The sequence below is a fragment of the Pristis pectinata genome, chromosome 6, assembly GCF_009764475.1.
Source record: "Pristis pectinata isolate sPriPec2 chromosome 6, sPriPec2.1.pri, whole genome shotgun sequence".
Taxonomy (NCBI): Eukaryota; Metazoa; Chordata; class Chondrichthyes; order Rhinopristiformes; family Pristidae; genus Pristis; species Pristis pectinata.
In genome coordinates this window covers 80271182-80298189 of record NC_067410.1, presented here as the reverse complement: position 1 = coordinate 80298189, position 27008 = coordinate 80271182, and the positions used below count along the sequence as shown (strand labels likewise).

Below are 27008 nucleotides of genomic sequence, written 5' to 3'. Positions count from 1 at the left end.
CTATAGCGTGGCGACCAGAACTGCACACAACATGATGTTCCAGCTTCTGTACTCAGTGTCCTGACCAATGAAGGCAAGCATGCCATATGCCGCCTTCATCACCCTCTCTACCTGAGGAAACCATGTGTTTGTACCCCTAGGTTCTCTGTTCAACAACAATCCCCAGGCCCCTGCCGTTCACTGTGTTTGTCCTGCCCTGGTTTAACTTCCCAAAATGCATCACTTACAATTGGTCTGAGTTAAATTCCATCTGTCTTTCCTTTGCCCACTTTCCCAGTTGATCTAGATCCTGTTGTAACCTTAGACAACCACCTTCCACTCCAGTAAGAACAATTCCAACCAATCCAATCACTCCTTGTAGCTAACGCTGTCTTTTCCAGGCAACATCCAGGTGAATCTTATCTGCACTCTTTCTAGTGGTACCACATCCTTGCTAGAGTGTGGTGACGGTACACAGTATTCTAAGTGTGGCCTCACCAGTGCTGTGTACAGCTGCAACATGATGTCCCAGCTCTTATACTCAATACCCCTGCCTATGAAGGCAAGAAAGCTAAATGTCTTCTTTACAATCCTATCCACCTGTGATACCATTTTCAGGGAGATATGAACTTACACCTCAAGGTCCCTCTGTACATCAACACTTCTAATGTCTCTGCCATTCACTGTATATGTCTGGCCAATATTAGATGACCCAAAATGCATTACCTCACACTTGCCTGGATTAAATTGTATTGACCTTCCTCCACCCAGCTGTTCTATGTCCCTCTGTATTGTAGGCAACCATCCTCACTACTTACAAATCCACCAATCTATGTGTCGACTGCAAACTTACTTATCAGGCCACAGATATTCCCATCCAAGTCATTTACATATATGACAATAAGGAGTCCCAGTACTGATCCCTGCAGACCACTGGTTACAGACTTCCAGTCTCCACCCTCCACCACTACCCTCTGCCTCCTAGATCCAGTTTGCCAAACACCTTGGACCCCATGTGCCCTAACTTTCTGGACCAGCCTGCCATGCAGGACCTTGCCTTCATCAATTTTCTTAGTAACTTCCTCAAAAAACTCAATTTGTGAGGCAGGATTTTCCATGTACACCACCATGCTGACTCCCCTAATTGGTCATAAATCCTATCCCTAAGAAATGTTTCCAATAATTTCTCTACTACTGACGCAAGGGGTCCACCAATGCAGCACAGGGGCAGCAGCAACCAGTGGTGGCAGGGCAGAAGACGTCACAAGATAGCTTTCGTCAACTCCAATGCGAGAAACCAGAATTTCTGAGGGTATAACAGGGTAGTCTGGTATAAGTGATAATAGAACACTGTGAAAGTAATAAAAGGATTGGGCAGCGTCAACACGAGTTAATGAAAGGAAAATTGATATCTGTTGACAATTTTTTAGGATGTAACTTGCAAAGTAGGTAAGGGTAAATCAGCAGATATGATGAATTTGGACTTTCTAAAGGCCTTTGATAAGATGCCACAAAGTTGGACTGAATTGGAAGTAATATGCTAGCATGGATTGAGGATTGGTTAATGGACAGAAAACACAGAGCAGGAATAAATGGGTTATTTTCAAGTTAAGAAGCTGTGATCAGTGGTTTTTTGGAGGGTTAATGCTAGAGTCACAGCAGTTTACAATCTGTATTGATGATTTGGATGAGGGTATCTAGTGTAATATATCTAGGTTTGCTGATGATACAAAGCCATGATGCACTGAATGCCCTATTCCTGCTTCTATTTCCTATATCCTAAAGTAATGCAAAAGTTAACAGCAGTTAAATACTCAAAAGAAGTATATTTTTCAATGTCAAAAATGATGTGGGCTTGAATAGGATTCTCCATTCTTTTTCTACTTGTTGTATGCTTTTTGTACATAATTGTGCTTGCAAGGTACATCTCCATGCTCAGAGCAGCCATAGAATTTCAAGTAGATGGGCAAAAATTGTTTGGCCTTGCCAAGAATGTAGAAACTGAGAAATTTATTAATTAGGGTAAAGAGGAAATATCTGGGTGAAATTGTTCATAACTTTAGGCAGTTAACTTGTTCACACACAGCTTAGTGCTCTGTTTTCACATAAGGCCACAGCTTTGCTTTTCAAGATCTGATGTCAGCTTTTATTTTGAAGTAGGCCGTTTCCTTCTTTTGCAAATTGTACAAAATATTGTTTTGATGATATTTCATTGACAATCACAGCAATCCAGTGATTTTTGGTATTTTTATTGCTTTGTAAATTTAATTCATCCAAAACGTGCACATCGTATTTTTGCTGTGCTTGCTGACCTACAGTTTCAAGATCATTTCTTTTCTCCAATTTTAACTGATCTTTGCCAAATTTAATTACACTGCAGATGGCATCCAATCTTTCAACTTAAAGATCCTAAACTTTGGTATTCTATCCCTAAAGGCTTTGTGCCTCTCCATCTCAATTTTTTTCCTGAAGATCCTTAGAATCCTTAATGCTTTGCCCTTGGACATCTGTCCTAATATTTCCCAGGAATAAAGTTGTATATAAATACAAGTTGTTTCTATTTAATTGCAAGATAGTCTGTCCTGTGCAGAGGGAAATTGTTGTTAGACCAAAGCATTTATGTGATTAAAGTAATGCCATTCAATAGTTCAGTACCTTGCATTTAATCATATTAAAGCCACATTTCTATATTTATCTACTTTGACTCGTACATTTTTAGACAAAACTAAGCTATAAAGAATCATAGGAAATTGTGATAAACATAGGAATAATTTTTAAGTAAAAACCTCAAAATAATTACCTAATATTTAACCTTTGTTTCTATTGTAATAATTGAATTGTTTACAGATTCAATCTCCCCAGTGTAAGTTCTGGGAATTACAGTTAAGTTAACAATCTTTAAGAAGTTCAGCAGTAGAACATATTTGAACATGGGTGATTAGCTGTGTGGAAGTTCCACATCTGCACATGGAACTGACAACCTCTCTCAAGAAAATCTAGGCTATTGCTTCAATACAATGACAACAGAATTTGTAGTAAGTTGGAAGTCTTGTTTCTTTTGCAGTGATACATCTGTCAGTAGTTGTTATTTCAAAATACCTGATAGAGAACCTGGCATTAATCATCCTCCCAATAATTTGAAATAATCCATATTGCAGAAGTACACTTTTGTCCTTGAAATGACTGATGTTATCGTGAAATGCCTAGGAGCTGAGATTATGGAAATGTTACATAATTAAAGCTGCACAGTACTTCTCTGAGCTGCAGGTGGTATTTGGAAACTGTCAGTTGTCATATACATTGATTTGGTTGTCTCAGCTATATAAAAATAAGAAATGTGTTGTACTTCTTGCCTCTTAATTAGATTTATTGCATTCACCACTAGAAATTAAAATGGTGCAATCATGTGTGACCTTTTTAATTTTATGCTAACAGTAGTCCTTGAACTTCATAGAATAATCCAGTAACACAGTGCAGAACATGGCAATTCGGTCTTTCATCCCAATCATGTAGTTATTCAACTGAACTCACGCTTCAGGTATAACAATTAGAGTGAAAATCACAAGGATTTGTTTGTATTGAGTGTCTACATCAAACTTCAGTGGAGCTTATTGAATAAGTAAGGGCAAGAATTTACTGGAACTGATAATGGCACAATGAGGTTAACAGGATGTCAAGAATCTTGGTCATGAAAAGACCCACATGGCATTTTCCTAACCAATGTGATTAAGAATTGACGAATAGAGAAGGACTGAGGAGCAGATTGAGTCAGAGTCAAATCAAACTAACTTAGTGATGAGCTGAATGGGCAATCGCTAAAACTTTATGAAAATGACAGGGAGACTCATGGGAGATGCTGTTTACTTGGAGCATGTAGCTGTAAAATAAATAACAATTTGTGCCAATTCACAATTCTGTGGGTATAAATTACTTCAGCGGCATTTAAGTTTAAATTATTCTGTTCAGTGCTCTTACCTGTGTCACCATTTAAATAAAAATCAAAATCACAATTAAGTCATCATTATAATCTCAACCCGCTCTGAAGGTTAGTTTGCTAGAATACACTTTAATAGTGCCATTCTATAAAAGAGTTCAGGAGATGTTGATAGTCTGGTGAAATGAGACCTGTTTGAAATGTTACCTTGAGCTATATGTTGGATTCGACTGTTTTAATTAGTTTTTTAAACATGTATAATGTTAATACACCTCAAGTGGCAGCACAAGGAATGACTGCTTACTAGCTTATTGGTTCGTCCATCAGGTGAATATGTGATTTTTTCATTGGTTGGTTTGGCCACAAGTATCTAATAGGCTTCCTGATTGGACTATTGTTAGCTAAAGAGCATCTCTTAGCTCAGGTATAAAAGGTGTCACTTTTTGTTAATCTCCCTTTTGCTCTTCCTCCCCCCTGGCCTGAGCTCATCTTTTGTTCCCTTTGTTTCGGCTCATCAAAGCTAGTGCCACGTGCTCTGTGACTGTTTCTTTGTTTTAAACTTTCCAATAAAACTTTGAAGCACCAAGTTGTTTTCAGCTCACTCCTGGACTCCTGAAAGAACCTATGGATTTGAAAATAACTGGATGCGACATATATTTGGATAAAACCAACACCACAGATGCCAGTTGAATGTCCTTATCTAGCCTGCTGGTCAGGTTTAAATTCTTGCTCCTCCTGATCCCTTATCACACCCAAGTGATATTCATATTTGAATCTTGAAGTTAACTACAACAAAACATAGTGTTGAGCCAGCTGACTACTGCTGAAAAGCAATCTGGATTGGGAATTCTATTCAATTTTAGTTTTTCCTTAATTCATGGACCTCTGATGCCACTTTTAGCACCTTCTCCTCTTGCTCTCAATTATACCCCCACTCTGCACAAACAGGGACTCAGAACTGAAACCTTAATGTTCTGTATGAGTCAGATATTTGCACAAATTCACTGAGAAATTGCACAGAACACACTTTTCCTTTAGAAGTAAAATTTTCCAAAAATCTGATAACTTCTTTGTGGATAATCTTTGTCAGTTTCCATAGGGACATCACAAACAGAAAACAACCTGCAAAATTCAAAACTAACAAAGGAAATTCTGTTTAAAGATCACAATATAACCTATTTGGAGAAGTTGCTGCTCAAGAAACACAAAAGGTATCTTCAGTTTGTCCGTCCTGACTTTTCAAATGCTTTTATTTTTTGGTTTCTTAACGTTGGAAGCACCTTTAGGGAAATGGGTGGAAATTGATTTGGTGAACCTACAAGGTAGAATTATAATTAGAAGTGGAAAGGATTTAGGATATCGCAACCATCTGGTGTCAAGTGACCTAGAGCTGTTCCTCATTGTGTGGTGGGTTGTCTCTAACTGAAAATGAAGCCTTTAAACTGAACAGAAATCATTTGATGATTATTTATTAACTGATTTTACTGTGAATATTTTGTATTTATATAGAAATTTTCTGCTTTTAACAAACCCAGAAAAAGAACAAAAGAAAAAATAGGAACAGAAGTAGGCCACTCAGCCCCTCAAACCTGCCTCTCCATTCAATATGATCATGGCTGATCAATCCCAAGGCTCAACTCCTTCTCTGTGGTAGAACCCCAAGCCTCAATCTTTCAAAAATGTATTTACTTTAAAGAGAGCGCGAGTTTGAAGGGAGAGCAGGAAAATGAGTCTAGTGAATTTAGAGTACAGGAAATAGTGCTCAGGTCTTCCATGTGTTAATGGGAGGGAGGGAACAAGGACCCCGGTGTGTTAATGGGAGCATGGGAATTAGGGCCCTGCTATGTTAATAGGAGCATGGGAATCCACACCCGGTGAGCCAGATGCCAAACATCAGCTTATCAGAGTTTACTAAAGATAGTTGGGACTAAAAAATACTGAAATTTCAATGTGGAGGATAGAATCTCGCTTTATTTAGTGTTACTAATGTAAATGGGTTTGGGAAGTTCATCTGAAATTGTTCATGCTGTGGGATGGAATAATCAATTCCTGATAAACTGGGTGGGCAGCCTATTAATGATATTGAAATGAGAGCCTCACATTCATGCTATCAGATGTTAGAATTAAATCAAATTAGTTTTGTGATGAGCTTAATAGGCAATTGCTGAAACTTATCTGATGCATAAGCTGATGTTAAGAAAGCTTTGGATCAAGCTTTGTTTTATATATATATATATATATATATATATATATATATATATATATAAAATTTAATTTAAATTAAAACAATTCTCTTTTGTCTTTTAGAACTCCAGAACAATCATTTCCATATGAAGTAATGGATGACCTGACTATTTTTATGTGCTCACCTTGTGAAGAGAATGAGCAAAGTGATGAAGAACTTTTACTGACAGGCTAGTATTGTCACCAGGCTTCACAACTGAAGATTCCATAGTCCTTCAGCTTTTTCACAGTTCGTACCAAGCTTGATCTGCCTAGATCTTTGGCAGCACTGAAGGAAAGCACAGGTTTAGCAGTAGAGATTAAGTGGTGTTCAAGGCAGTGATCAAATATAAATGGGTTCCATTTTTGTGTTTTTGTTATCCTTTCAATCTTAACATTGCTGGACAATTTTCCACGTGCACTGAGTATACCAGGGCAACTTTCTACATAGTCTAGTGAATGCATCTGTTGTAGAAGCACTAGAACAGCATGCCGTGAAGCTAGTTCTGAAGCACAGGTCTACAGCCAGGGTATTGCCATGGCTCTTATCCAGAATTCAGTAAGCTTAGCTGTACCTTGACATCCCATGTAGTGAATCAAATTGGCTGAAAAATGACTCCTGCGATGTTGGGAATCTTGTGGGAGACTTGACACCTCTGGCTGAAGATGGCTGTGTTTTTCACTCACATGCTGATCTCCACCAATGTTCAGGTTGGGGATGTTTTTGGGTTTTTTGATTTAGTTAGTTTAATTGTCCACTGCAATCCATGCCTCATTATGACGTGACTGCAGCACTTTGAAAAGGTTTGTTGATTGAAGGATTACTTCAGTCCTGCAGCAAATCTCTTCAGTAAGTGTGCATGTAGAGTCATAGAGGCAGAAACAGGCCCTTTAGTCTACTGAGTTGTGACCAACCATCAAGCACTCACTTACACTAATCCTATTTTATTCTTCCCACTTTCCCATAAACTCCCTTCAGGTTCTATCACTCAAACACATACACGGTAATTTACAGTGACCAGTTAACCTATAAATCTGCACATCATTGGGATGTGGGAGGAAATCAAAGCACCCGGGGGAAACCCACAGAGTGACAAGGAGAACATGCAAACTCCACACAGACAACACCAGAGGTCAGGATCAAACTTGGGTCACTGTAGCTATGAGAAAGCAGCCCAACTATGTGCATCACTGTGTTGTCCACTTGTAGTCCTCAATTGTATATTCACCAGCTGCATCTTATTTTTAGGTTTGCTAGGAATACTTTATTCCAAAATTTGCTCTAAAAAAATCCTTCATGTATTTAAAAATAGTAATCAGAAGTTCAATGAAAATGGTTTATCTCAAAAGATAAACATTTTTATTCACTGTATCAATCCACCATCTCCAAAAATATTTTCCTCATTACTTTGGATTATATCAGTCAATTTCTTGTTAAATTAAACAAAAAAATCAAATTTTAAGAGCATTTAGATCCTAACTTTTTATGTACTCGAAAGCATTAGCTTGTTTTTGAATATCTCCCTTAGGCCTCAAAATGAGATCAGTTAGCAGAATCTACTGGTTGTGATTAATTCACCATGAGAATGTGGTGGCTTCCAATTTAGAGTATTTAAAACTAGTACAGTGGTGCACAACTTTTCTGCAGTGTGGATCTGGCTCAAGTCTAGATCACTTCTAAGTACTACTCATGCAAACGTGCAAATCCTGAGCTTTATGTGGTTGTTGTGAGCGTAGTTCTGACGTTGAACTCCTATGGTGTCCAGTGGTGGCATGCCAACTTCTTGCATTTAATTCGTAATTTAAATGTATTGAATTGTTTGAAGTGTTGTCTAATGTTTTCAAGTGATTTGTTATAGTATTTTCAATTCATTTTAACATTTTTAATTATTAAAAGGTTTAATATTTTATCACTTTTTAATAACATAATTACTTTTTCAATAGTTTTGTAATAGTTTTCCATGCTTGTGAATGTTAAAGCCATTCAAAGTTTTTTGATAGCCGTTAAGCCTGTGAATGTGGCTAGGCTGTCAAAACATTTTTGAAAAGTAGGCCTGTCATTCACTGTATGTAAAAGGCCCTGTGTTCAACAGAGCTTCATCAATCAGGAACTGGTTTTGGGGACCAAGTTACTGCTGCAGGTAAGTTCATACAGGTGAGCAGCAGTGACTGGGAACCCCCTCACTGCAGATCCAATCCATCCCACAGTTGTATATCGCGTACGTCTAATTTAGTATAAAAGATTGCAGGAACATGAAGGCAAAATCCGTTCAAAGTTCCACTAAGCTTTGTGTAGATTCTGGTTGAAATACAGTGTGTAAAAAAAAAACAGAATTAAATGAAAACTCCACTTGAAATTTTGGATAAGCTAAACTCGCGTGAACAGGTTGGTTCTCTTTACTTTTTTCAGCTGAAGAGATTGAGGAACATGAAAGTTATGTTGCCCTTTTTAAAGTTGATGTACTATCTGAAGATGCAGAGCAAGTACAGCCAGTTTTGAGATTTACTGAACTGGATGATGTGAGTATGTTTATTCCAAATAAGTTAAATACCTATGATTGCAAGCACAGAAGCAAATAAACAAGGAACTTTTCACTGTAAGGCCTTCAAGTGAAGGTTAGATTTGTATTTCTAAAGTGCCAGGAATTTGGTTGAATTTATTCAATGGCTTTGGAAGTCCTGTGTAGTAAAGATTATAAAAGTGGAACTCTGACATCAAATTAAATCACAGTGATAAACATTACAGGCATTATGAGGTTCCTGGCTGGGAGTTTGGAAGAGCAAAACAATTTCCAGCTCTTGATGAAAGAATCTGGCTGTTGTATTACCTGTGTAACTGCTATGAGGATTTCAGCTGTGTGGCTGTTTTAATTACAGGTTGAAATGTGAACATATAATTCTTAAAATCATAGAGTGCCTTTCATTAAAAATAAAAGCTTTGAATACCGGGTGTACCATGTATTTTTTGTTGTTGATATTACAGTAATAGAATATAACACAGTTGACTAAAGTAGCCACATAAACTTATGAGATAAGACCATAAGACAGAGGAGCAGAATTAGGCCATTCGGCCCATCAAGTCTGCTCCACCATTGGATCACGGCTGATTTATTATTCCATCTCAACCCCATTCTTCTGCCTTCTCCCTGTAACCTTTGACACCCTTAATAACCAAGAACCTATCAACCTCCACTTTAAATATACCCAATGATTTGGCCTCCACAGCCCTCTGGCAATGAATTCCACAAATTCTCTACCTTCTGGCTAAAGAATAGATATTAGAGGACCTTGTGCAAAGAGGTGGGAGATGGGGGAACCAGTTCAGGGAGGGCAATTTGATAGATAGGTCATTCTTGAAGCAGATTGACTTTAAAAAAAAGCAATAATACAATTGCATCTATTGCATTGCAAAGCAAAGCCACCTTGCTTTCTTGTCCCGAGTCAAAAGGTGCCTCTTCTCACATATGTTTCTGGGCCACTTTCTTCCTTGAAGTATTTGCTAAACTCTGATTGACTTGCTACTTGAAGTTATTCTGGAATGGAATGCCTTCCAATAATGAGGTGATGGATGGTGGGCTGAGCAATATCCTGCATGGTATGAAGAAAAGTCATATTATTAAGAAATGAAACCAATAGCAATGCAAGTGTTCTAAAATGATATAAGAACTAGAAGCAGATCTAGGTCATACAGTTCTACAAGGATTTTCTGCCATTCAATTAAATCATGACTGAATCTGTGACTTGTCTACTTTATTGCTCAATCACTATATCTTCTGATTACTGTAGCATTCAAAATCTATCAGTCTTGAATATATGTAGTGACTGAGCACCCAGGGCCTTCTGAGGTAAGACTTCTAAAGACTGATGACCATCTGTGTAAAGAAATTATAGTTAGGTGACCAAAACTGCACATAATACTCTAAATTTGGCCTCACCAATGTCTTATACAACCTCACCATAACACCCCATTTATTAAGTAATTGAATAAGATAAACATCAGAAATGAGTGCCAATAGACTAATCAGTAATCTTTCTGATCTTTAAACTGCCATATTAAAGAGACTGAGTTTAGATGCCAATACGCTGCTTCCTCTATTTCTTCTATTCGGAGAGGCAAGAACTAAGGTACTTAAGGGGTTGGCCATCTAGAACTGACATAAGGAGAAATTTTTTATTAAAGTTTTATTTACAGCTTGGTAACAGGCCCTTCCGGCCCAATGAGTCCGCGCCGCCCATTTTAAACCCCAAATTAACCTGCCCGTACGTCTTTAGAATGTGGGAGGAAACCAGAGCACCCGGTGGAAACCCACGCATACACGGGAGAACGTACAAACTCCTTACAGACCGCTACGGGAATCGAACCCCGATCGCTGGCGCTGTAATAGCATCACGCTAACCGCTACTCTACCGTGCCGCCCCGAAGAGGTGGGAGATGGGGGAACCAGTTCAGGTTCAGGAACCCTGCCGTCCAGAAGGATATCAGTAAGATTGAAAGAGTGCAGAGAGGATTTACTAGAATGTTGCCAGGCCTTCAGGAGTTGAGTTACAGGGAAAGGTTGAACAGGTTAGGACTTTATTCCTTGGAGTGCAAAAGAATGAGGGTAGATTTGATAGAGGTTTAAAAATTATGAGGGGTATAGACAGAGTAAATACGAGTAGGCTCTTTCCACCTAGATTAGGAGAGATAAGTATGAGAGGACATGGCTTTAGGGTGAAAGGGGAAGGGTTTAGGAGGAACATTAGGGGGAACTTCTTCACAGAGAGTGGTGGGAGTGTGGAATGAGCTGCCATCTGACGTGGCAAATGTGGGCTCACTCTTAAGTTTTAAGAATAAATTGGATAGATACATGGATGAGAGAGGTCTAGAGGCTTATGGACTGGGTGCAGGTCAATGGGACTAGCGGAATAAAGTTTCGGCACAGACTGGAAGGGCCGAATGGCCTGTTTTCTGTGCTGTAGTGTTCTATGGTTCTAACATAAAAATTTCACAATTTAATTTAGTCACCATTTTTAGGAACATGTTCCCTTATAGATACACTGTATCCTGCATTCCAAGGTTTTGCTCTATTGACATATTGCTACCCTGTTTTACTTTGTACCTTCATCCCTTCAGTAAAATAATATTCTTTGCCTTTCACCCAATTACTTTTTCTCCTTCACTCCTCCTTCCTCTGCATCTTTAAACCTGTTCATTTTTAACATCTCCCATTTCAAATCTAAGGTAATTGATTTGAAATATTAAATTTGCTTTTTCTCTCCAGATGTTACCTGACTGCTAAATACTCGCAGCATTTTCTGCTTTTATACGCATTCCTGATACACTGCAGCCATGTTGCAACAGTGGTGGAAGGAATGAAAGTTTAGGTGAATGACCAAATCATGTTTTTTTAATTTTTAATTAGGCCACAGATGAAATAATCGAAGAAACTTCCAATTATCTGGTTGAAGAAGCAGAGTACAGTGGAGAAGAAAATAGTCCAAGGTAACACAATATTGTTTGTGAATGACCTTGGTACAAGTCTATAGAAACCTTCAGATAAATGGCACTTTGCACAAGAAAATACTTGGAGTAATCATTGAAGATTAAAAAACAGGAGAAAATGGTTTTAAGCTGTCATTGGCTTTCATGATTTACATCAATCATAGAGTTGCATTTTTTCCAGAAATTTTAAATTTCTGATTATATAATCTATGTTTTGTTTCTGTGACATTTAAAGTCTCTTAAAGTATGTTGATTAATTTTTCATTTTGCCACTGATGCAATTCCCATTTAAAGATCAATGTAAGTTTTGTTTGTCTACTGAATGGATTTGGTTTTTACATGAAGTTTGAAATAGGGGAGAACAATTCAAATAAAAATCATAATGGTTCTACTTTCTCATGCTTTGGATTCCTACGGTACAGTCTTCAGTAACCTGCAGTTATTCCTTTCCTCTTTCTATCTCATCATCACAATTAGATTTGAGATCCTATCTTTACAAATTTATCCATTTTCAGTCCATTCCAAATAACAAATATTATCGGTTCCTTGCCAACTTGCTCTTCTAATATTATCCAACTTTCTGGCTTTGTTTCTTGTTGCAAAGAGTAGCTGCTGACTACTCTTTGCAAGTAGGTGGCAGTTTATTGATACCTGCTTTTTAAATTGTGAATATCAATGTGAAGACATCAAGCTTTGCATCAGTTTAAGGAAATATTCCAATGTACAATTTAAATGGTAAAATAACAATTTATTGTTTTTGTTTAATTAATTTTTCTTTAGAAGGGATGTAGAAGTTCCAATTTCCCAATTTTCTTTAGGTTCCAAACTAAATCCAACTTGAAACATTCTTTCAGAATGCAAAGTTTTTGACTGTAGATATTTCATGTGTATGTAAAATTAAAAATAAGCATTAATTATGTGTATTTAATGAAATAATAGTTCTTGGATTCGTGGATACTACACTGTGGTGTTTAGGAAAATGTCATCTTTGTGCTAATGGAATTGTCATGTAACTTGCAAAGTGATGGACAGAGAAATATTTAGAGAGAAAAATAAGATGCATATTATAGATGAAAATATAAATATTTTCATTTTCAAAATGTGTACTTCAATCATAAGTGAACTGATATTGTTGACAAGTAAGCATCCTGTTGAGAATCTGGACCACATCTCTTAAAGTAACCTTTGCTGCAGACCCTTACATACTAACTGACATGTACTATAGGGAACAGTCTTCTCAAATTATGGATCAGCTGAGAGGCAGTGCAGTACTCTGCCATCTTCTGGTAAAACTAGAGCATGCAATAACATTAATGATCAACTGTGCTTTGTAAATATTCTGTATTTCTTTGCAGTGTTGACCTGTCTTTTGGCACTCTCAAGCGGAGTGGCACAGAGCAAGGCTGATGCTGAGTTCCCCTGCCAGTTGCCCGAACAGTTGCGCTTTTATATTTTATCTTTTTTATTTTTTTTCTCTCTGTCTCTTCTTGCACACCTGCACCATCAGCCTTGACAACACTCCTCTCCATTTGTCCTTATCCCATTAAATTTGACTAGTATACAATTTCACTGTCACACACTCGTTCAAACTTGAACTTGAATTTATGTTTACAAGATAACCATAAAAAGTTAGGTTCAAACTATGTACTGCATTTCAGCCTCTCAAAGTAGCCGCCTGGCAGTAATGACAGAAGTGTGAAAAATCTGCACTTTCTTTTAAAACCTTGGATATGTTAAAATATCTTTATTTTTGTGCATGGTTATTGAAAAACTTTGGCAAAAGACCAGTACCTCTGTTTAACTAGATTGATTGGTAAGGATCCATTGGCTTTGGACATAGTGAGTCATAACTAAATCTAGTTTCCAATTGAAGACAAGAGGGTGGGAGATATTTGGGCTAGAGAACATGGAGATAATCAATTAAACAATTTAATATTTTCTGTTTTGTACTTATCTTTATACATGCATGATATTTTTGCCTATATTTGTGATTGAAGTTGCCAATATAAATTCTTATAAATGTATTTTCAGCTTTCTGCTAATGTCAGTGGAAAACATTGTTGTGTGAAAAATAATATTTTTAATATTGTTTATATATGTAAATCATAGTTATTGGTTTTGTGATTTTCCAGAATTAATGGAAGCTTACCTAACCTAGTCAGCTCATCAGTGCAACAAGATATCACTATATCAAGAAATATTGACACTTCACCAGTTCAAGACTCAAATCAAAGTGATTCGTCAGATCTTAGTTGTACTTATAGTATAGAAAGAGAAGATAAACTGTTATCATTTCCTGACACAAGTAGAGAGAATCATGAAGGTATGGAATTTCTACTTTTTCTCATCCTTACCTACCAAAAAACTGGATGGTCACCCCTTTACTCCCTTCAGGAAACAGGAATTTGAAGATTTCCAATTGCCTCTCCAATATTTTCTAACCTACTTGATCTGATTAATGAATGGAGACACAAGAGACTGCAGATGCTGGAATCTGGAGCAACACAAAAAGCTCTGTAGTAACTCAGAGTCATGCAGCATCTATGGAGGGAAATGTACAGTCTATGTTTTGGGTTGAGACCTTTCATCTGATTCAGATGAAGGGTCTTGACCCGAAATGTCGACTGTCCATTTCCCTCCATAGATGCAACCCAACCCGTTGAGTTCTTTGAGCAATTTTGTGTTGCTCCTGATTAATGAATGGTGCTGTCTCCCATTTGTTAATCTATAGGGATGGTATAATTTGGATGGCATTACACAGAAAAAGTTGGTTGGGAGAGGCTATTAGCAGGTAAAAGGATGTCTAGCAAGTGGGCGGCTTTTAAAAGTGAGATAGGAAAAGGTGAAGACAACACATTCCTGTTAGAGTGAAGGACAAGGTTGGCAAGATGAGGGAATCCTAGTTGACAAGGGATATTGAGGTTCTGGTCAGGAAAATGAAGGAGGCACATGTCAGTTATTGGCAGCTGGGATCAACAGAGTCCATTGAAGAGTATAAGGGACATAGGAGTACACTTAAGCAGGAAATCAAGAGGACAAAAAGGGGCCAAAAGGTATCCCTGGCAAATAAGGTGAAGGAGAATCCTGAAAGGTTCTGTAAGCATATTAAGAGCAAAAGGCTAACTAGGGAGAGAGGACATATACAAAACAATTATAATGCAAATATACCAGTTACAGGTGTTTGTGATATGGCATGATTGAAGTGTTGACTGCAGAGCTGACTTGTAATCTATTTGGCCAAGCAGATAAATAACGTGTCTACAGCTGGAGGCCTGAAGCTGGGTACTCCCCCCAGACTTTATTGGCACTTACAACGCATAGGTCAGGAATATAATATTCCTTTTCACCTGCCTTAACAAATGTAGCACCAACTCAAAAAAGATTGATGACATCCATGTAAAACAACCTGCTTGATTGGCATCTCATCCTTATCTAAAACATGCATTCTCACCACCATTGGCTTATGATGGCTGCAGTGAATAACTATTTTGCTATCCTATGCACAGTGGCAACCCACTAAAACTTTCACAGAATGTTGCATCACAACCACCTCCACCATCATGAAAGATAAAGGCCACAAGTATAAAGGAACTTCATCACCTCCATGTTCTGCTCAAGTAACATAATTATTACAACACAGTAGTAGGCCATTTGGCCCATTGTGCCTGCTATGCCATTCTGTGAGTTCATAGCTTACCCCGCTTTCCTACACTAACCTCATACTCTTTGATTCTCTTAATATCTGAAAATCTATCAATCTCTGCTTTTCAGTATGTTCAGCAACTTAACCTCCAATGATTCACTACACACTGTGAAAAAATGTTGTTTCATCTCTGTTCTGAAAGGCCAATCTTTTATTTTTAGGGTTTAAGGTCTGGTTCCTGATCAGGGCAAAGGTCAAGCTGCTTAAGAATTTTGTACATTTCAGCGACAGTGGCTCTGATGCTTTTCACTTAATAGAGTATAGGCATGCTTAATATCTCCTAATAAGACAGGAATAAATATGGCGAAGCTTCACTGCATTCACTCTGTCATAAGCATCCTTGGGTAGGAGGCCAGACCTGCACATATTATTATAGATACAGTCTAACCAAGGCTGTATTTAATTGGAGAAATACGTCTATACTCTTGCATTTAAATCCTCTTGCAACAAAGGTCAACATACCATTTGCATCTCTAATTACTTGGCTTTGTTGCTTCTATTCTAAAGCATGGGATACTATGAATAATATATTTTAAAATCTTTGATGGTTTGAGATGATACTAATTCAGTACTGTTTCATTGGCTTCTTGACACCTATAATTGCTGTTTTATAATATTTTTGTGATTTCAAATTAGCTATTATAATTTTTCCTAACTCTGTAGATTCCTCAGCTGTTGACCAGAAAGGTTCATTTTCAAGCTGCAAGCTACCTTGTCCTCAGAATGAAATAACTAAAAACACTTATTGCGCTGAAGGGCCAATTATAGTCTCCTCTGACAGTGACAGAATTTCTTCCAGGAGACCCAGATTTGCAAGCCAAATCCATGATGAAGCATACACTGTCAATTCTATGTTGCCATCTCAGAGGACTTCAGAATTTTCAAATATTCCTCACGAAGATCTTGTTTCTGCAATGAAAATCTCTAAGGAATTTGACCATACGATACAGGTGGACAGTTTAGACGACAACATGAGCAATGGACTCACTGCCCAGCCATCTAATGTAAGAATTTGACACTTTTATTTTTAATAGTTGCCTCACCATAACACATAATCCCTTAATGCCGAGAAGTAAATTCCCCACAGCTAGTTCTTAAAATAGTTAAAACCATAAAGTTTTGGCGTCTCTAGAGAATGCTGCACACTTAGGCTTGCCCCTGGTTTCTTCAAGGCTTAAGAATTGTTTAACATTTGAGCAGTAATATTATATGAGGAGTATATTTGTAGATCCATTATTAACAACCCAAATGATAAATCAAAGCATTTGAGAAGTGCCATATAAGATATGTATCCTGAAAAGTAAGTCATATTATATCAAAAGAAACACTTGCATAGATAGAAGAAGACAGAAGGCAAAAGTGAATGGATGTTACTCAGATTGACAAAATGTCAGTGCTATGTCCTGGGAATCTCTGTTCTCAAACCAATTTTTTGATTTCCATTCATATTATTTAATTAGGCGAAGGCACAAAGGAAATGATATCAGTATTCTGATGATATAAAATTAGGGAGCATTACCAATTTTCAGAGATGATGTAGATACTTTAGCTTTGGATTGTAAATAATTTTACGTGAGTAAACTGTAATATTTAATTAGCTAAATAGAACACTAAGATCCTCAACAGAGTGAAATTCAAACATAGAAATTTAAATCGGAATTCAAACACAAGGGCATTAAAATACGATCATAGGCTTTATATTTTGGGTATTTAATGATAAACATGCAAAATACAAAAGATTGAATATTTCATGGATTTCATGGAAAGAATATTTGAGTTATAGAAACAGCATAGTTAAAATTCATAGCAATCATTTCAGAAATTAAAGGTTTTGTGACAGAGGGCTGGAATATTGAGCCAATTTTCAGAGATAAGATAGTTCAACTAAATCAAAATAAGTACTGAGGTGGTATTTCCCACGGATGGTGATTTGATAATAATGAAGCATAGACTCAAGAATATAATTGTAACAATGAAGTGATGAAAGCTGGATATAATTATAGAGTTATACAGCATGGAAAACAGGCCCTTCGGCCCAACTTGTCCATGCTGACCAAGATGCCTACCTGAAGTAAAGGGCTCCATGTTCTATCTAAGATGGGACACAATGGAACAGAATACATATTTAGAAAGGAAGAATATAAAACTATACAGGAAGAGGATAAAGTAGCAATGTTGGGAATGATAGATCAACTTAAGGGACTGGTATGAGAACAATGGTCAGGTATGCTCAACTTGTATCTGGATAACCTACTTTTTTGGAGAAAGATGGAAAGGCTTTCATGATCAGTGGATGCTAAGTGATAGTCTTTGAAGTATGTTTATTGTAATGCATGAAACATAGCAGCTAATTTGCATGTAGCAAACGTCCATAAACATTGGACCTCATTGTACTGGGTCCAGCTTGCTGCCTGATGTGTGGATATGGAGGGATTATTGAGCTGACTCTCTGTGTCTGAGTTTCCTCCCACTAGGTGGATTGGGCCACAAGTGACAACTGGGCCTCAGGATCCAAAGGCTGTGCTCTATATTGTTCTCATGTTCTTTTGATAGCTTGCTGCTGTCAAAGGTGTTTGAACTACTTTAAATGTCTTGAAAAATGAAACATGTAAAAACAGTTAAAATAGAATTAAGTAAGTTAAAGAAGTAACAATTCCAAAGGTATAAGTTTAATTAAACCCATGTTGAAGTACTGGAAGTTAATGAAAACCATTAAGATAAGTAAAATAAAATTAAGCCAAGCAGTTGACCTACATTTATCTGTTTACTGAAGTTCAACAACTCATTGCACTACCTAATCTAGTCAATGGAGGTCAGATACACTAGTGTCTAACTTCCAGTTTGTCTTTCATTTCTGTATTCCAGTGTGGGCCAGTGGTAAATAAAGTTTGCCCTATTATCACAATTAGGCGTTGAAGGAACCTTAATGTTTCATTTGAAAGATGGCCCCTTTCATTGTTAACCTGAGTTATTCACCTCGACTCTTGAGCTCAGCTGTGTGGAATGGGACTTGAACATAAAGGGTCTTTGACTCAGAGGCAAGGGTGCTGCAACCTGAGCCAGATCTGATGCTTCTCCATTCCTAATCTTGTGAGAATAGAATTTAGAACAGTACAGTACAGCACAGTATGGGCCCTTCGACCCACAATGTTATGCTGATCTATATAAACACCTACTCCCTGATCAATCTAACCCTTGCCTCCTACACAGCCCATAACCCTCCATTTTTCTTACATCCTGGTGCCTATCTAAGAGTCTCTTAAATGTCCCTATTGTATCAGCCTCTGCCACCACCCCTGGTAGTTCGTTCCAGGAACCCACCACTCTCCGTGTAAAATACTTACCTCTGACATCTCCCCTAAACTTTCCTCCACTCACCTTACTGGGAAATCCTCTGGTATTGGCCATTGCTGCCCTGGGGGAAAGGTGCTGGCTGTCCACTCTGTCTGTGCCCCTCATAATCTTATACAGCTCTATCAAGTCACCTCTCATCCTGCGTTGCTCCAAAGAGAAAAGTCCTAGCTTACTCAACCTTTCCTCATAAGGCATGTTCTCTAATCCAGGCAGCATCCTGGTAAAGCTCCTCTGCACCCCCTCTAAAGTTTCCACATCCTTCTTATAATGAGGTGACCAGAACTGAACACAATACTCTAAGTATGGTCTAACCAGAGTTTTATAGAGCTGCAACATTACCTTGTGGCTCTTGAACTCAGTCCCCTGACTAATGAAGGCCAGTGCACCATACACCTTCTTAACAACCCTATCAACTTGCGTGGCAACTTTGAGGGCTGTATGGACTTGGACCTATTGTTCTATTTGATTAAATAAATGTTTTGTCATCTTCTTCCTCTACATAAATTAGAAGAAATATTAATCTCATTGTCTTGTTATTACATAAGAAACATTTGTACTGAAAAAAAACTTTTCACTGTGACTGTAGTTGTGAAGGCAGGTGATTTATTAGATGATTGTACTATGCAAAATGACAGTGTACTTAGATAATTTCTTATTTATCTACACTTAAAGAAAAATACATACTTCAGCAGAGCAATGATCAGAATCCTCCTCAAATAAGTTTCCCACATTCTTCCTCTCTTGCACTGTACTTTCTCCTACCACATAATGGTTCTTAATAAAGGGTTGATGAGGGAAATGCAGTTAATGTGGTATATGTAGACTTCCAAAATGCCTTTGACAGGATGCCACATAATAGAATTTTCATTAAAATTGAAGACAGTGGAATAAAAAGGGGCTACAACAGCATGGATAGAAAACTAGCTAAGTAACAGGCAACAGTGTAAGAGTGAAAGGTTGTTTTTTTTTGGACGAAAGTATACTGGATTGGAGTTCCATAGTGGTCAGTTCTAGAACAGTGCTTAATAGATATGAATGGTCATGGATGCACATGGCACAATTTCCATATTTGCAAATGACACAAAACTTGGAGGAATAGTGAACTGTGAGGAGAATAATAAGATATGTGCTGGCTCATGGAAGGGGGCTTCAGATGAGTTTGAAATTTAATGCTTAGAATTTCAAATTGTTATGTTTTGGTAGGAAGAATGAAAAGATATAAACTAAAGGGTACAATTCTAAAAGGAGTACAACTACGGAGGGATTCGTGTGTATAGTTTGATGAAAGTGGCATGTTAAGAAAGTGGCTAAAATGTATGCAGGATCCTAGACCATTTATAGATGCATTGAGTACAGGAACAAGGAAACAAAGATGAAGTCTTATAAAATGTTGGTCCAGGTACAAATAGAGTATTGTGTCTGGTTCTATTTCCTTCACTTAAATGATATGAAAGGTTTTGAGGGTGTGCAGAAGAGAGTTACTGAAATAGTTCCAGGGGATGAAGGTCCAGAAAAGTTGGGATTGTTGCCTGTGGAGCAGAAGTAGTTGTGAGGGTATCTGGGTTTTTAAAAGGATATAGACAGATACAGGGAGACTGTTCTTATTGGCTTAGAGGTCAAAAGCTAGGAGACTTTGAAGATGGTTGGCAAATACTAACCAATACTAACATGAGTGGTAAGGGTCTGGAGTGCACTGTCAGGGATTGTAATGGACTGAGATTCAATTGTAGAACTGAGAGCTGGACACGCACTTGAAAGGGAAAGAAATTGGAGGGCCATGAGGAGGGCTTTTATAGAGCTGATGTGGACTTGACAAGCCAAGTGGCTGCCTTCCATACTGTAACCATTCTGTGATTCTATTGAATACATTTGAAATTGTTCTTTCTAATTATGGAGCATGTGCTGACATCGATGTGACCGGCCAAATAGCCTTCTGATAAATAAAAAAAATAAAAAGTCATGCTTATAACTACAGTAATTTGTTTACCAGCAGAGATACGAAAGGCCAAATCGTCTTCTCTGTCTAACATAAACATTTTTATAAGCTAATACTTATATTTTGGAATTTTATTTCAATTTTGTTAGGAATTACAAAAGATTGCTCATGGTCAAGATATTGATATTGGCCAGTATTTGGGCATGGAAGGTTTCTTCACCTTACACCTAGATCCTGATCAAATTGTTGCAGCACCCTTTGTGAAACGAGTGGTCGATGACAAAAAAGAAGAGGTGGTAACACTGATCAAAGGTATGTCATCTTTTAGACATTGTCAGTTATCAGATTTGCTATGTGCTTGTTGTTTCAATGAATATACTTAAATGCCCCATATAATTGGACAGTGTTCAATACTGTCTCATATCTGTATTAAATATTTACATTTTTTATGAAATAGCAATAGCAAATATAGTGTGAAGCAATTGGCCACAATAAAATCCTTTCAAACTGATTTTGAACTGATCCAAGATTGACTGAAGGGAAGACTTTGAAGAGATTATTAGAGTCCCTACCTGAACAAATCTTACTTTGTTAGAATATAGTTCCAAAGAACCTGCATATTAGGTAATTCAGTAACAATTGGCAACCTTTATCAGGGATTTATGGAGTGGATTTTCATCTTTAGCACCTCGGCGGATATACAGAGGAAAATCCAGCAGGAAGGATTGTATGTGGTAGTAAAATCCACTAGAATTAATTCTTTTGATACTGACAGGAAGGAAATCTGACAGGTTCTGTGAAGAATAATACAGTCCTCTCCAGCAGTTTTTGTCTCTGGTAACATTTAAAACCCAGGTTGTAAAAATGAAAATTGGCTCCACATGGAATTCATAAAAGAAATCCACTAATGAAGCCATTCTGAGATTATCAATAAGGTGTGTTATTTGGAGGATATGAAGACAGTTTTACTCTATACTTAGACAGTGATATGCATAAAAGGGAAAGAAGGGAAAACGTGTACATCTTATCCAATTAAGTTACAATCCCTTTCTTTATAATTTGTGTAAGTTCTGAGATGTTTTATGATTTGTTGCAACAGAGGAGATCTACCTTCCCCTGGGTGCACATCACTCTGATGGAGAACCAGTAATGAAGAGTGCATTGCCAATAGATTGTCTGCTTGTCTTCCATTGTGTTCTATGTTTTTTTTTATGGCTCTCCAGCTGAAGTTACAGTCGATCAGCAGGAGAACATCTGAACCAACAGGTGTAATGTAAGAGGTGGCGAACATTAGAATGACTAAATATTCTAGTCAAAAGGTCTGCGTCATACTATAATAGATTCTTTTCTGTGCTGGCTCATCGAAGCAGATATAAACCATGTAAACCGACCAGGCTTTCTGTCTTCACTGCATTTTAAGTAATTGATTGTGAAGACAGTAAAGACTAAGTGGCAATTATTAACCTGAGAAATTTAGTTTGGCTCAGACACTAATGAACTAAAACAATGAACAATTACAGATTTCTTATTTTAATGAGGAGTAACTCATGAAGAGAAATAGATGTCAAACCATTGAATGTGTAAGTAATGCTGAAGACCTCCTAATCATATCATTTATTTTCAGTATCAGCCTTGGTTTTTTGGTAGGACTCTCTCTAGTAGTGGGTTCAAGTGCCACTCCAGATATCTGAGGACATAACCTTAGCTGCCATTTAGTTCTATACTGAAAGAGTGCAGAACAGTTAGGAGATGCTATCTTTCAGATTAGACATGAAATTGAGACCCAGGCTGCTTTCATGTTCATTGTTGCATTTTGAAGTTCTTTGGGGTTATTCTGGGAATTTGGCCATTGTGTGTCCTTAACCCAAAACTTAAATTAACTATGTGGTTTAAAAACAGATAATGCTGGAAATATACAGCAGTTCAAGCAACATTTGTGAAAAGTGAGACAGAATCAGTGTTTCAGGTCAAAGATTCTTCCTTTGTTCAGAGCTTGTAGGCCCTTATAACTCCCTAACATCCTCTCTCTTCCCACCAACCTCTCTTGCTTTCCTTTTTACCCTTCTTCCATTACTTTTCCAAGTGATCACTTTACCACCACCTTGAAATAACTGACATACTGTTTTCTGCCCCATTGTCACTTGTTTTGCAGATCTGTTCCATGTCCTCTTCCATCTTTTCAGTTCCCTCCTCTCACATCTCATCTCTTCCAGCTCCCTCATCCCTATCTATCTTTTTCCCAATCTGTGCTTTCCATGTTTTACCCCTTTGAGCCATAGCCACCTTTTCTTCTCTTTGCACCATTGCCTTCAGCTTCTTTTGCTTCTTCCTTCCCCTACCCCCCTGCCCCACACTTCCCCAATCCCTGATAGACTCCAGGAATTGGTTTACAGTTAGTGCGTAGCTGGGGTATGAAATTTGAAGGCACAAAGTCACCATATTGTATCAAAAGAGTGAAAGATAAGTGCAATTGTGATACTTTGCCATTTATTGTATTGCCCAATTGTAATACTGAAGTGTGACACATTTGTAACAAAGCCAGAATCTAATATTAATGGATTTCCTATCACGTTGCTTAGTGGATAAACTGACAAAATTTTGATCCTGTCAATCATAATACATACCTTATATCCGTAAGTTCTGCTGACCACTCATGTACTTAGCACAGCTGTAAGTTTCACATCTACATCTTACAACTTACACTATCAATTATTCAGCATTGAGGGCATAACATCCAAACATATTGTGCACTACCCACTAATATTCTCCCCCTTCTCTGGGGCAGTAAGACATTTAATCACTGGCAGCTTTATTACCTTCACCTCATTGAGGAGAACGTGCTTGAAGTAATAGTGTTTATGGTCAGCAATAAGACTTGGACCATTGTTCCCTCATGTTGGATTTTCTATCCTTTATATAATGTTAATCTTATTCCTCAATTTCCTCTGATTTTCAATTTGAAGATGATGGAGCAGGCACCACTTAATCCCAGCCTCTGAAACTCACCACAACCCCAACCTTGTGACTTCCTCTTTTCAGATATCCATGAATTGCAAAGTGACAAGACTGTGGTAGAAGACTATGAATAGACTGAAGATTTTACTTAATTTTACATGATACAACACCAGCTCAGATACTGTGCTGATTTGTAGGTTCTAGAGGTGGAACCTGCACAAAGTGGGCGTGCGTGACCTGCAGCCATTGCAGGGAGAAAGAACAATTAGATGTGATTACTTTGGAGGGCAAGGTCTCATATGATTTCTACTGCAGAAGATTCAGACAAAGAGGTTGATAAGGTTGCCTTCAGGTAAAGAATGATAGGCAGCGGCAGTGAAATACTTGATGTATTGACAGGCTTATTAGAAAACCTGTATGCTATGTTCAGAGCATGAAGGAGTACAGGATCAACGTTGCATGGGGCCTTGTGCAAATATTTGAACTTGTGCTTCCCAGCAAAGGAGGTGGTAGGCATTAGTGCTTTTGCAGCCTCAAACATAAGGGAACAACAAGCAGTGGCTCTATGAAGCACAAATCTGCTGTACTCTCTGGATGGCAATGTTCATGACCCTACCAGTGCCCTTGCTGTTTCTTGTCTGCCCAAGTTGCTGTTGCTTGTAGTAAGGTGATGCAGTCCAAGCCCTGGCCATTTAGACCCAGAGCTGCTTGAGATCATTCTTGACAATAACCTGCAACCTCTTCCATTGTAAAAGAACAGCCATCCACAGTATGGCCACAGTCAATGAGGGAGCTTGCATAGATATTGTAGTGCAGGCAAAAACAGAGCTCAAGGGTAATGATTGTAAGTTACTGCTATTGACTGGATATGTAAAATTATTTATCACATTGATTTAGTTCTTAAAGCAATAATTTGTGTTCAAGCAGAACAAAATAATCAGCAACAGAATGTTGATAACTTGGAACCTGCTTCACAATGAGGTTTTGAGATTCTCTTTATTTACAATCACTGGTTATGCGTGGCTTTGTTGAGAGGTTAATGGCTCCAATTGTTGTTGTAAGTAGTAAAGAACTGTCTTCCTGAACCACTTCAATGCAGGTATTAAGTGAGCTTTCCCTACCTGCATTCTAAATGAGGAACTATGTAGAGTCAGCAAAAAAATATCCAAGTCAAAATGATGTACGATTTGGAGCCCACTTTGCAGGTGTTTAGAATATACAAGTGATTTGAGACTTTTCGGTGTCCTGTCATAAAAGCTTTGATGAATTGCTGACATGCAGTTGGTACATTGCAGACACTGCAACCTTTGCTTCGATAGGGGACAACAGTGAATGCTGATGGTGTTGGATATAGTTGGCACTCAAGGGTGTTCCTTTGTCCTCAGTGAATTTAACCTTTTAATTATCTGTGGAGCAGCAACGCTCATAGATGAAAGTAGTGAGCGTTTTAATGGAGCAAAGCTTATGGAAGCATGTGCAGACCACAGAGGCATGCACAGTTTTCTTTAACATGGTTCGTGTGCTGAATGAATTCAAGCTTCTTAAAGTGTCCTTTGAGATACAGCCATAAAAGCAGGTAAACATTTAACTTGCAACTTTGACATGTGCTTTATGATGATGGAAGGAGTTTGCAAAAAGAGTGAAGCTTCTCAGTGAAAAATATCCAGCCCCAACATACTCTTGCAAGCATGGTAATTAACTTTTCAATCCAGGTCAGCATATGGTCAAGGTGTAAGATATGACGTAATTTATTTTATGTAGTTTACATCAGGAGAGAGCTAGTTGTTTTATGCCAGTTTATGCAGCAAACATATGTAGCAGAGATAAAAATACATTTTAACTTATCATACTCAATACTCCAGTCTTGTGATTGCAGAATTTGGTTAGTGTTAGAGTGTTGAACATGTGTTGGACTAAATCCATATTCTAGCGACTCAGGTTTGATCATGCATATGGCCTGACTTAAGAAATGGTGAGATAGAAACGCTATGTAGCCATTTTAGATAAAGCTAAGCCGACAACTGCTTTTGTTGAATAACATTTGCTTAAGTAATCACAAATTAATGTACTACAGTTTTTAGCATGTAACTTACACTAATTAACAGGAAAAAAGTTGCAACATACTTTTTAAAGATCTCCCTCATTACCTGGGGTCTCCATGATGCCTTTGGACCCTTTTCCCTCCCCTGGAACAGTCACTACACCAAAACATTAACTTTGTTCCTCACACCACAGTTGCTACCTGACCTACAAGTCCTTCATGGTTTTACTATTCTGATTTCAATACTTTTCGTACATTAGGGTTAGGGTCATGATTCTTCATTTTTTTATCAGGCTATTTTAAATGGTAATAAGTTGCATTGCACTTCATTTTGATCTCTCCTAATGAATTTTCTTAGGCACCATGTGGCTAATTCTAATATTGAGACTGGTGGTGAATCAGCCAATTATTATGCATATCGACATTGATGGAAAAGAAATGCAGAGTCCAATGGGAGCTATTCCATCCCACTCATTTTCTGCCTAAAGTTAACATCAGTCGTTGCAGCTCCCAAAACGAAGAGCTATTTGTCTTTGTCTCCTTCTCTAGAAGATGGTGAATGGCGACCAGGCAGCAGCCTTTGTGAATATGCTGATGACTCTATTGTTAATGATGTAATTGATGATATTCGGGGTAGACCTCCAAGCAGTTTTGGAAGATGTGTTACATCCATAAACATCACAGCATGGATGACATTATCAAAATCAACTGCAGGTAAGTTGTCTGCACCCAAGCAATAAGATTTTCTTGCATGTTATTATTTTGTGATTTATCTTATCACTTTGTTTGATGAAGTACTACTCCTGAAATAGTCCAGTATATACATGAAGCAAAAAAATGAGCTTCTGGAGGAACTGAGTGGGTCAGGCAGAATCATGCTGCCTGATTCTCTGAGTTCCTTCAGCAGTTTGTTTTTTGCTCCAGATTCCAGCATCTGCAGCCTCCTGTGTCTCCAGTATATTCCTGGGTTTGACCCAATTACAAGATCTCCATCCGAGGGTGTTCCGGAATCTTATTCTTAACCTTATGCTTCTAAAATCTTATCAAACTCATTTTCTCCACCACCACCTACTCAGTCCTCTCCCATCTCATTTCCTGAACTTCCAACTTTTTTTTTAAGTCAGTGCTTGCTGACACTGTCTCTTTGAGCTTTGAACCTTCCAATATTAGTTTTATTGACAATCTATTAAAAAAAGACACACTTTTGACTTTGCTATTTTATATTTTAAAACACAAATTAGAATTTACTTACTAATCGCCAATCACTGCTGGAAACTAAACTGAGGAGAATCAATCTCATTGATAGCACAGAGCCAACATCACCAACAATATCCTAAGTGGTTGGTCAAAAAATGTTTCTAATACCCTATTACTTTCAACATGCTGTCTATCTTCTCCCAT

At 37.8% G+C, this 27008-nt stretch overlaps 1 protein-coding gene across 1 annotated transcript in view; it reads left to right on the top strand.

Moving 5' to 3' along the window:
* zbbx (zinc finger, B-box domain containing) overlaps positions 1-6332 on the top strand; it is a 41637-nt gene extending 35305 nt beyond the window's left edge. Inside the window, exons 10-11 of the mRNA XM_052018610.1 lie at positions 5004-5124; positions 6221-6332. Coding sequence (XP_051874570.1) covers positions 5004-5124; positions 6221-6332 — 233 coding nt within the window. The remainder of the gene's footprint in view (positions 1-5003; positions 5125-6220) is intronic.
* The last annotated feature ends 20676 nt before the right edge of the window (positions 6333-27008 follow it).